This window comes from Erpetoichthys calabaricus, chromosome 4, assembly GCF_900747795.2.
Source record: "Erpetoichthys calabaricus chromosome 4, fErpCal1.3, whole genome shotgun sequence".
Classification (NCBI taxonomy): Eukaryota; Metazoa; Chordata; class Cladistia; order Polypteriformes; family Polypteridae; genus Erpetoichthys; species Erpetoichthys calabaricus.
In genome coordinates, this window is record NC_041397.2 from 268,298,928 (window position 1) to 268,311,620 (window position 12,693).

Sequence of the window (12,693 nt, forward strand, 5' to 3'; positions counted from 1 at the left end):
CATTCAGGTTCATTTATATTATAGTCAATTACAATACCTTGACTATGGACAGATGATCTCCAATGAATTAATGATGTGAACTTAAAAAAAAAAAAAACTGGCTGCACCAGTGCTGAGTTATGTGTGTCATATTAAAGAGGGTGAATACTTACCTGATCAATTACCTTGTCTTTTATATTTGTAATTAGATTAGACCACTTTGCAGAAATCTGTTGTGGAAAGCATACCCCCGGTCACAGACAGACAGACACCAGAATGTCCAAAACACACTTCTTTTATTTCTTTCCACACCACAATGCCTTCCTCCTCACACTCTTCCTTCTTTCTCTTTCTCTTTCTCACCGCCTCTCCCCTCCTCACAAGCTTCGTCTCCTTCCTCCCAACTCTGGCTCTTCTTCTGGAGGGAGGCGGTCCCTTATATACTGACCCGGATGAGCTCCAGGTGCTCCCCTTGATGACACTTCCTGGTGTGGCAGAAGAGTCCAGAGAGTCCCTGGAAGCACTCCGGGTGCTCCTGGGAATTCTTCCGGCAGCACTTCCTGGTGTGGCGGAAGTGCTGCCATCTGGGACTTCACAACTGTCTGAGCGCCCCCTGGTGGTGACCACGTCCTCCGGTAGGGATAAATGTCCGATGTCCGGTCTAGTGGCCCATAAACAAACCCGGGCGGCTGCCCCCTTGTGCCCCAGGGCAAGTATTGTCCATCACGGGGACCATCCAGGCGTCTCGGCTGGGTAGGGTCCTCATCCATCTGGGACACTGCCCCAGCACCAGCTGAAGCCCGTACGGCAAAGCGGCCTGTCCCGCGAGGGCTATGTGTTTCCCATGGCGGGGTGCCGGCATACCATCGTCCACGGTCCGGTCCTGCAAAACATGATATAAAGGAGGCAGAGACGTCGTCCCGACTCCGCCTACTGGCGTACGGACAACGTCTCCACAAATGACCGGCCCCACGGCACTTGTAACATCGGCGGCCCCCTTGCCTTTCCGGTGCCCTCCGGACTTGAAAACAAGACGGGAACGCCCGTGCCTGTTTCTCCTCAGTTTGGTTTGGGACTACTCTCCACCGCCGTGGAGAGAGCTCTCTCACCACCTGCGAGCTCTCCGGACCCTGCTTCCTCCTGTCGGGAGACCCCCCCCTTCTTTCTCCGGGGCCTCCCGTTACTCTGGGGTGCTACAACAGCCTGGATCCCCTTATGGGACAAAGGGGGACCCTTTGCTGTTTGCACTCCTCTCGATCGAGCTCCGAGCACTGCGGCTTCTTGGAGCGGGGCGGTTTGGGTGCCGACACATACAAGCCGGCACCGTCCCCCTGTCAATTCTCCCGCTACTCGCCTAGTACTCGTTCCCCGATCCACTGTGGGACGCCCTGCTGTTCGACTCCGGTCACTAACGTCACGGGTCCCTTCGCTAGGGCTTCCCCTTTCCTTTACGGTGCCAGTAATAGTTACCGGCACCGCATCAACACTCTGGCTGGAGAATCCCACGGTGTACTTACCTCCCCACTGCTTTATGGTCGTCAGGGAAGCCTCCGTTTTCTTCTCCAGCCCATCGATCACCTCTCGCATCAAGCGCAGGACCTGAAACAGCGACTGTACGGGCCGAAGGGCTTCCTCCAGCTCTTGTACAGCCGCCAGCAAAACCAAAACATCAGCCGGCACGGAACTTACAGTTTGTTCAGTTTTCCCGTCCGGCTGGGAGCCATAGAGCTCCTGCGCCTGCTCAGTTGGGCCTTCGACCGTCCCAGGATTGACGTTCGTTAGTCCCGCCTTTGAACACTCACTGGCGGGTACACAACACACTCCGTCCAATCCTGTGCCTGTCTCTGGGAGGGACTTCCGGTCCTCCAACGCTCCCTCCACCCTATGAGGGGACTCGCTCAGGGAAGAGTCTTCCGGGCAGCTTCCGCCCCGCAGCCCTTCTGCAGTTAGCAGTGGATCCTCTGCGTCACCTGTCGCTGTCCCTCCATCGCTCCATGGGTCGGCGTGCTTCGGCCACAGACGCGGATCCGGGCACTCCCCTGCTAAAAAGCAAGACCAGGAGACCGCAGGGTAAGCCCCACCAAGTGTATCGTCGTCATACACAAGGCTTACCTCCCGAATCCCGTCTGTTTGAGCGTGCAGTGGCTGTATGGCCTCTTCCATTGCTCCGCCGACCCGTGCATCCGCGACAACGACGTGGGGTACAGGCGTCGCTGCCTTCAGGGCATTTTTGCCCTTCTTCCTCCCCATTGTGTTGGGCGTCCGGTCCTCGGCAAGCCTTTTCAAGAGTTGTAGGCCCAGGAATGCGTGCCGTGGTAGACGTGTGTCTTCGTCCGCTGTGCGGGCAGCCTCCACAAAATTATTTTTCGAAATCGGGGTCCCCTCCTTTTAGCAGGAGGAGGGCCCCACGTTGGGCGCCATTGTGGAAAGCATACCCCCGGTCACAGACAGACAGACACCAGAATGTCCAAAACACACTTCTTTTATTTCTTTCCGCACCACAATGCCTTCCTCCTCACACTCTTCCTTCTTTCTCTTTCTCTTTCTCACCGCCTCTCCCCTCCTCACAAGCTTCGTCTCCTTCCTCCCAACTCTGGCTCTTCTTCTGGAGGAAGGCGGTCCCTTATATACTGACCCGGATGAGCTCCAGGTGCTCCCCTTGATGACACTTCCTGGTGTGGCGGAAGAGTCCAGAGAGTCCCTGGAAGCACTCCGGGTGCTCCTGGGAATTCTTCCAGCAGCACTTCCTGGTGTGGCGGAAGTGCTGCCATCTGGGACTTCACAACTGTCTGAGCGCCCCCTGGTGGTGACCACGTCCTCCGGTAGGGATAAATGTCCAATGTCCGGTCTAGTGGCCCATAAACAAACCCGGGCGGCTGCCCCCTTGTGCCCCAGGGCAAGTATTGTCCATCACGGGGACCATCCAGGCGTCCCGGCTGGGTGGGGTCCTCATCCATCTGGGACACTGTCTTCATGTTGACATTAAAGACTCTGTTTTAGGTGTTAAAAAAGACAAATTAAATCCACTGGTATTCAATGTTACATAAGAATAAAATGTGAAAACCTTCAACGAGGTGAATACTTTTTATAGACACAGTATACAAAGTTATATACACTGTCCAGATGTTAAAAGAAAACGTTTCTAAACATACTGTACATTTTCACCTTGTTTGCTGGATGCTGGTAAATAGCACATACAGTTAGCAATTTTTAATTTACACGCAACCAATAGGCTTTAAAGTGCCTGTAATTACATCACAGTTAAAAATACTTGCAATGTGTATACAGCATATATTGGCAACACATTTTAAACTGCAAAGGTGTCATTTTATTATGAAAAAAAATTAAAACATTAAACCAGGCAACAGTTTGGCAAGCAATGTGCATTAAATACTGGAATCACACACACACTCACACACTTACACATAAGATTATGGTGTATTAAAATGCATGCATGTCGACTAGCACCTGCAAGGGAGCATTTCACAGTGAATTGTACAGTGACAATAATGAGCCTTTAAACGTTTTTCTCTGTTCCTCAAAATTTAAGATAGAAAGAAATATTTCTAAATAAACCACCTAGCCATCAATTGATGGAATGCAGAATAATAATAATCTTCTTCTTCTTCTACTTTCAGCTGCTCCCATTAGGGGTTGCCACAGCAGATCATCTTTTTCCATATCTTTCTGTCCTCTGCATCTTATAATAATAATAATAATAATAATAATAATAATAATAATAATAATAATAATAATAATAATAATAAAGAATTAAGCAAACTGTGCATTCCCATTGTCCCATTATAGATGTAACTTCATGTGATGGGTTCAGTGACTGGAGTAAACACAGAGTGTATTTTCGAACTTTAAAAGCTAGTAACTATAGATGAATCAGCAATGGGCAGACAGCAGTTTGCATTGCACAGGTAACTTTACAGATTATGAGAACAACTATTTTCCACGTTTGTTCAAAACTATTTTTACCCTTTCAGTCCGCGACAAAGTGGTTTTGGGGCTTCTACAAATAGATTTTAGTCTGCATGTATGGTGGCTTAGGTTCCTGCCAGTTGGTGCTTCCAGATAAATTCAACATTGTCGTATAATATTTTTTTTGGACTTTAGATACTATGCTGCTTTTCTGCCACCAGAAATGGGTATCCACAGATTCAAGAGTGGATGTTGGTTTGATTGTTCTTTGTAATTTATGAACTGTTCTTGCAAATGAGTAGAATAAGGTCATGCATTTGCTGTGTAAATGAAGAACAATGGAAGAAGGTGAGAAGAGAAACCTTTTCACAAATGTATTCAAGACAATAAATGTCATGAATTGGCAGTTTATGAAAAATACTAACACAGCAAGTTGTTTCTGTCAAAGTAAAAACATCTCTTTAGTAAAAGGTACTCCTAATTGTACTGGTTAGATCTTGAATATGTTGAAAAACTTGCTGAACAGATAAACATCTTGCAATACTTGCCCAAATATAAATTGAATTGTTGAAATGACAGCTAATGAAGTATTCATACTGACTTTATACTGTATTACCAAGAAGCTATTTTGTGTTGCTAAGATGCCTGGACCTTCCCTTTGTTATATGGAAAGGTTGTCAAATCTAATTTCAGCACTCTACACCCAGCCTTATATTTTGCTAACACTTCTTTGTTCTTCCAGTGACACACTTTTTTGCCCATTTCCATCTGTTTTTTCTGTTATCTTACAGCCATAAATAAGAAAAAAATAAACTTTTTCCTAATTTAAACAGGGAGAGGAAGAGAGAGAGCTAGCTGTAATCTGTCTTCAGAAATTAATAAGAGGAAGAGCTATTCAAAACATGGTAAGTTAATATTTTACTTACTTGTAAAAGAAAGAATTATAAATGTGACACTCATTGGCACAATGGTTAGAGCAGTTATGGGCACTTGGATTCCATTCCCAGCTCACTGCTTATGTCTTTGCAGTTTTTTCTCCCATATTCCAAACATGTATGGAATAGTTTAATTAGGATTGCCTAAGTGAGTGTGCATGCGTGCTTACAGACAGGGGTCACCTCCAGGGTTGGCTTTCTGGATTCTACTACTTGCATCCAGCTTAGGCTTTAAGTCTCAGGAACTGTCGAATGATTATAGCAGCTTTGGAAACTGAACACACAGGTAGGTGAAAATGTCAGCATTGGATTTTTTTTATTTACATTCCAACTGCTATCGTCTTATGGAGCTGTAGACACAAGGCCACCTCCTTTTATCATAATAACATTCTGGAACTTTCACCAGCAGTCAGTTCAAAATGTTCACTCCAATTAACATTTGGACTAGCATAGAGCAAGGCATACTGATTCTTTCACCTTTCAAGTAATTTCACAGACAAATCCATGAAGATTATTGAGAAAGTTTTTGAAGGGCAGTGATAAAAATCTCAAAAATACTACCGTCCACACTACACTGTTGAAACAGTTAATATGATATTCAGTGCAGCATTCAAAACGCCTTTAGAGACCATTATTTATGCCATTGTATTTGGTCTGAATGGCCAAAGTACTCTTTTACTAAATACTAGGGGGCTTTGCCCCCTGCTCACTTTGCTCGCCAACCCCCCCCCACAAGCCTGCGCTACCGCCAGCCACTTCACACCTCTGCCGCTCATGTATGTGGATTTCACTTTCACCAAACAACAAATCTTTTAATTCTTGCACATATGCCTCTTCATTGGGAAGAAACACTACTTCTCCCAGATGGCAACACGAATTAGACGATCTACAAGTCTCCAACTTAAAGTTTAAATCCAAACAATATATTCGATCTCTTTTTGCTGTTCCATTATTTCACAGAGTAATAATTTCCGTTTGTTTGCGCTAATGCGCTCTTTACTATCATTTTTTTGAGACTTTCGAATTTTTGTACCTTTATTATCTCTAACCTGCTCTGTATGTGTATCATGCCAACGTTTTGGAACCTCTTTACGACGTTCTACTTTGTCATCTACTCTTTGTCTTTTATTTCCGGCCCCGGGCGTTGTTAAATCTCTTGGCACAAAGTCTCATCTCGCGGGACTTGAAAGTATCTCTCTGAAAAAGTCATGTCTCGTCCCAGGATTTTTTTATATAAAAGAGAGAAATGGAAAGCCTTGTGTAACACTCAGCCATGTACAGTATGTTGACTAGTGCATATATTGTGCATACTGAAAAATAATGGAGGTGTGCATTCTGATCAATATTAATAAATACATTACATGTTCTCTTTGAGCTTTTTTCATATTTTTACAAAGGTGTTGTGACTCATTTCTAAAATTTTCAACTTACCTTTGAAGTATGCACTGAAATCTGAATATCCTTGTTCCACTCATTCACCCATTTTATAAAATGTTTGTCCTGTTTAGGCTTGCTGAGAGCCACTGTATGTTACTGCAAATGTGCCATGTCATTTTAACCTCTGACATGTGATAAAGTGGTCAGCCAATAAAAAGGGAGTCTCAAAGTTTAGCAGAGGTTTTAAAAGCCCCTTCACAGTGACTTGACGTCTGGTTCCATTCAGGGCTATGTTGCCTCTTGTATTGGGTGTGATGTTTTTCCTTCCACATGCTGTTATCTCAATTTATTTTTCTTAATTTCCTCCATGGGTGGGTGTGATAGTGATTGCATCACTGGGAAATAAACCAGTGTGGTCTGCTGTTTTGTGCTCATGGCTATTTGGATTGGGTTCCCATTACTCACAACTAGCTTCTGCAGATTGCAACACAGGCATATGGCTGCAAGGGAATTTTTATATTTAATAAAAATGGCTTTTCTGTTTGTAAAGAATTTAATAACTTTATTTAATATTTGAACAAACTGATTATTGGCCTTAATTTGTCAAAAGTTTTTTCATTAATTTATTAAAGGTTTAAGAAAGCATTTACAGTTCAATGATATTTTCAGCAATACATTTTGCAAATTACTAGCAATTTTTACATTAAATTACTTAGAGGAAAAGTGTGTTTTTTTTGAACATGGAAAAATGAAATAAAAAATTTTGACAGTGCACTAGGTAAAGAACAAAAAATCTAACTTAGTTGTGTATTATAGTTTATTAACCTTTGACAAGATTTATTCATAAAATGAAATCTCCTACAAAAATAATACTACATACCTTTCATCTACTTAACATTATGGGCCCATATTTAATTTTAAAAGTACCTTTGCTCAACCGTTTTGTATTGGATATGTTCATTAAAAATATTTACATTTACTTATTTGGCTGACACCTTTATCCAAGACAGCTTACAACATTTATGATACAATTAGTTGCATTTCTTTTTGGCTTTCCAATTGGAGTATAGGCAGGTCAAGTGACTTGCTCAGGGTCACACAGTGTCAGTAGCAGGATTTGAACCCACATCCTCAGGGTTTGAAGTCCTACACCACACTGCCTGCCCACCTTAAACTATATAATACATGCAGCCGTTTAAATTTAAGCATTCTCCACCCTTTCATTTTTACCTGTGCTGACTTTATTTTTGGACTTTGTTGTTGTGGTTTGTCAGGAGTTCAGCAGAGGTTTCAGACTCAGTCCTTGGAGGCCTGCAGTGGCTAGAAATTTTCATTCCAGCCGCCTTCTTAATCCCTGCTGCTAATGAAATATACTTTGCACTGTCAACACATTTAAATAAATACATTAACATATAATTAACATCTAGAATTTTATTCAAATTATGTAATTGTAATAAAAAACCTGGAGCCATCGCACATCCCTAGGAACTGAGTTAAGACCCTTGCATTAGAGTTTGGCAGTTTGTTAAATTGGTACTCCAGATAATTGAAAATTATTTATTTTATTTACCTCAGAGCATCTTCCAAACATGTTTTGATGTGCAAAAGTTCAATATTTATTCTTAATTTGTGGCTGGTTATCATAAAACTAAGCAATGTAAGTTATGGAACATTGAAAAGCAAATCAGCGAAAATCAAGGCAGCAAAGTAAGTGCCATTACCAGCAGTAAATAAGTGGCTGGAACAAAAACTTGCAGCCATTGTTTGAGACCCCTGGCCCACACTAGAGGTACACATCCTGGCCCTAACCTTGAAGATTAATAGCATTTCTTAATTCTGGGAATTTGTTCATTTGAGTAAATAATACAAATACTGTGAGTGCAATGTTTGATAAGCTGATTATGTGATTAGTCGATTCAGTCTTAGATTACTCTTTATGCTTGACTAGATGTTTGAAGGCAAAGAGAAAAGGATTGAACTGATTCAAGAGCTTCGGACCACACATGCCCTGCAAGAGGACAGACAGCTTATTAAGAAAACGGAGAAGCAAGTCATTCTGGCATTACAACGGCAAAGAGAGCTGCATGAACACAAGGTAAAAATGAAGGAAGTTTCAACATTGGTAGTTTCCTTTGTGAAATCCTGTAAAGTCAATCCTTTAAAGAACATCATGCAGTAACTATAAGTCAAGTTAATCATAACCTAAAGATGTCAAGGTACTGCTAAGATTTGTTTGTTATGTACTTGTTCCAAATGTTGTTTTAAACTTTTTGCTGATCATGCTGTAGGAAGTCAAAGTAGCTTATGTTGAACAGTAATGCCCTGCCTTGAAATTGATCATCTGCAGCTGCAAAATTCCACTTCTATTATTCTGTAAAATTAACATTCCTGCAACTCAAGAGACAATAATTAATCTCCTTTTATCCAGCAGCTTACTTGATGACCATTTCCTTGTTATCTGAAGAAGCTATAGATCTACTGAATCCATCCATCCATCCATTATCCAACCCGCTATATCTATCTATCTATCTTACTACAGGGTCACGGGGGTCTGCTGGAGCCAATCCTAGCCAACACAGGGCACACACACACACCCACACACCAAGCACACACTAGGAACAATTTAGGATCGCCAATGCACCTAACCTGCATGTTCTTTGGACTGTGGGAGGAAACCCACACAGACACAGGGAGAACATGCAAACTCCATGCAGGTAGGACCCAGGAAGCGAACCCGGGTCTCCTAACTGCAAGGCAGCAGCGCTACCCACTGCACCACCATGCCGCCCATCAACTGAATCAGCTTCCGCCAATATAACAGTGCTTCCCATCTGGCCCCAATGCATATCTGACAAAGGAATGTCACTGTGGGTCCAGAAACAGAAGTCACATTCAATTTGCCATGCCACTACTGTCCTTCCCGCCTTCACCTTACAAGTGCATTAAGCTGCTAAACTAAAAAGGTTCTTCTAGCTTGAGAGGCTTGATGGTGTCTTAATACATCAAACCAACTGGCCACTGACAGTAGCTGTTATAATGTAAAAGACCCTACTGCAGCTCTTCTTTATGTACTCTTCTAGGGGAAATGACTTATATATATTTCTCTGCTGTAGTTTGTCAGGGTGGAGAATGCCTTTAATTTAGTCAAGACAATTTTGGGCTGCATACTACCTGTTCTTCCTTAGAAAATCATTTGGTTGTCATCTGCTTGGTCTACACTTAAGTGTTCTCAAAATGCACTCCCATGTAATGTCTAACTAGTCAGGTCCCAGGCATGCAATAAGGATGCTAATTCTAGAGTCACACGTATGTTTCAGAGGCATCAACTAAGTAGAATGACTTATATAGAGCAGGACCCTGTAGACATGGTGTTATTCTGAAAAACTGTCGCTTCTTCCAGAATTTTTAGTAGTAACACGATTAGTACTGACTGACTGATGTGAGCTGTGCTCATTGCTGACAGCAAGCAAGTTGATTTAATGCAAATTCATTTTTCTGCGCTCACATTCACTTCAGTGTGTGCATGCGTATATTGCATTAGTCTGTACACAGCTCACTCTACATGAATACAGATATTGGAGAATGATGCAAAATGTAACATGAATAAGGTACATCATAAAGTATTAAACTAGCACATAGAATGTATGGAGTATATGATTGATAGGGAGGGAGATACAAATTATCAATGCTTTAAAACTCTGGTGTAAATGAATACTTTGTTTTTTTACTTATTTTTGACTCATTTGAGTTTGGCTCAGTAGCACCGTGTAGAAACCACAACTTCCTTGTAGTCTCTGATTTATAGAGAGCTACTGGAGATACTTTTTTATTTACCTACAAAATAAAACTGTCACATAAAGAAATAAATAGTTCAGCCAATGTTTTTCAAAGGAAATTATGATTGATACATACTGTGTCTGGATTGTAATAAAGTTTTTTGTCATCTGCTTAGGATTTATAAATGTAAATTAAAAAATTATGACTATAGTTTTAAGATGCATTCATGCTAACAAATTTTGAGAGAATGACTAACCAATATGCACACTTAATTGCTGCTGTATCCAAATGTCTTGTTTCTTGTGCTTCTTTTCATAAGGTTTCAACAGCTGAAGGTCATAGGGCAAACGTAGAAGGTGGTCTTCTGGCAGATTTATTTGATTACCTCTCCAAGGAACTGATTCGACTGCAGGAGGAACGGCGCATACATGCACTTGCTGTGCTGGCAGAGCGAGACCGTCGGTTAAGGGAGGCAGAAGAGAGTGGTCTCCGGCAACTGGAGGAGAGGCGGAGAAGGGAGGAAGATGAGATTTTTAAACAGGTTTGCATCTTCCTAAGTCATGCTTTTAGAAATGTCCCTGAAAGACAAATGTAACATTTCTATATACCATGTTCAATTAGATTATTTCTTTAACATGAAATTATTTATAAAGAAACATTAATTTAGAGTAAGACTTGTAATTTTTTCCCTTAATTTACAGTAAATAGATTTTAAATTAAACAGTGTCATTGGATTAGTTTCATAGTTATTAAATTCACATGTGGTAGTGTTTAATATGTGCAGTAACAGTGTTTCCTGAGGATGGATGTATATAATGTGCTTTGTGGATTTGAAAGCTCTAACTCAGTGGGAAACAAAACCAGCAAACATCCTTTATTTGTTACTGTACTTAACATGCCAAGGATCATAACAATTACAGATGAACAGTATACAGTCAGGTCCATAAGTATTTGGACAGTGACACCATTTTCATATTTGTGGCTCTGTACACCAACACAATGGATTTGAAACAAACCAATCAAGATGAGATTGAATGTAGACTTTCAGCTTTAATTCATGGGGTTTACCAAAAATATTGTATGAGCTGTTTAGAAAAGACAGACATTTTTATTCATGGTCCCCCTGTTTTCATTGGTTCATAAGTATTTGGCAGACTAACATAATTATGAATATAATTATCATTTTCAATATCTGGTTGAAAATCCTTTACAGTCAATGTCTGCCTGAAGTCTGGAACCCATGGCCATCTCCAAGTTCTGAGTTTCTACTCTAGTGATACTTTGCTAGGCCTTTTCTGCAGCTGTCTTCAGTTGCTGCTTATTTGTTGGATTTTCTACCATCAGTTTTGCCTTCAGCAAGTGAAATGCATGTCTGATTGGGTTGAGGTTAGTTCTACTGTGTTGGAAAGCACTTGGTTTGCTTTTGCAGTATGTTTTGGTTCATTGTCCATCTGTACTGCGAAGTGTTGTCCTATCAGTTTTTCAGCACTTGTCTGAATCTCCATAGCCCTGTACACTTCAGAATTCATCCTGCTACTTCTGCCAGCAGTTATATCATCAATAAACACTAGTGACCCACTTCCATTGGCCGTCAGGCATGATCATGCCATAAAACTGCCTCTACCATGTTTCACAGATGATTTGGATTTCATCGGATCATGAGCCATTCATTTCCATGTTCTTCTCTTTCCACCACTCTTGTACATATTGATCTTAATTTCCTTTATCCAAAAAAAAAAAATGTTCCAGAACTGGAGTGTTCACAGCAACAGCTTCCAAATGCAAATTCCACATTTGGAATCAATTCCAGACTTTTACCTGCTTCTCAGTGAATTGTCCATAAACTTTTGAGCCCCTCATACTATATTTTTGTTAAACCCCTTGAATTAAAGCTGAAAGTCTATATACTTCAATCACATAATGATTGTTTCATTTCAAGCCCATTATGGTGATGTACAGAGCCAAAATTATGGAAATTGTGCTACTGTCCAAAATACTTATGGACCTGACTATAAATAACCACTTTATAGGGTATACCCCTATAGTACCATATAGGACTTCCTTTTCCCTCCAGAACAGCCTGAATTCCTCTAGGCATGGATTCAAGGTGGTGACAGAAGCTTAAGTACCTACAGCAGATTCAGAAAGTGTTCAGAACCCTTTACTTTTTTCACATTTTGCTAAGTTGCAACCTTGTGGTAAATTGTTTAAATTTATTTTCTCGCCACGTTGAACACCAGTCAATACATCAAAATGACAATTTACACACCTGAATTTGAGTATTTTCTGCCTGTCTTCAGTACAATCCTCTCAAGCTGTCTCATGTTGGATGGAGACCGTCGGTGGATAGCTATTTTGAGGTCTCTCCTGAGATGTTTGATTAGGTTCAATCCCAGGCTGTAGCTGAGTAACTCAAGGACATTCCCTAAGCCACTCCTTTGTTGCCTTTGCTTGGTGCTTAGGCTGATTGTTTTGTTGGAAGGTGAATATTCAGCCAAGACTGAGATCCAGAGTACTCTGGAGCAGGTTTTTATTAATGATATCTCTGTATTTTGCTATGTTCAGTTTTCCCTTAACCCTGTCCAGTTACCCAGTCCCTGCTGTGTAAAATAACCCCACAGCATGATGCTGTCACCACCATGTTTCACTGTTGGAATGGTATTGCACAGTTGATGAGCAGTGCCTGGTTTCCTCCAGA

At 41.5% G+C, this 12,693-nt stretch overlaps 1 protein-coding gene across 1 annotated transcript in view; it reads left to right on the plus strand.

Annotated features, from left to right (window-relative positions):
- cfap91 (cilia and flagella associated protein 91) overlaps window positions 1–12,693 on the plus strand; it is a 63,167-nt gene that overhangs the window by 32,437 nt on the left and 18,037 nt on the right. The window contains exons 12-14 of the mRNA XM_028800766.2: window positions 4,740–4,811; window positions 8,167–8,313; window positions 10,315–10,536. Of these exons, the coding sequence (XP_028656599.1) occupies window positions 4,740–4,811; window positions 8,167–8,313; window positions 10,315–10,536 (441 nt within the window). The remainder of the gene's footprint in view (window positions 1–4,739; window positions 4,812–8,166; window positions 8,314–10,314; window positions 10,537–12,693) is intronic.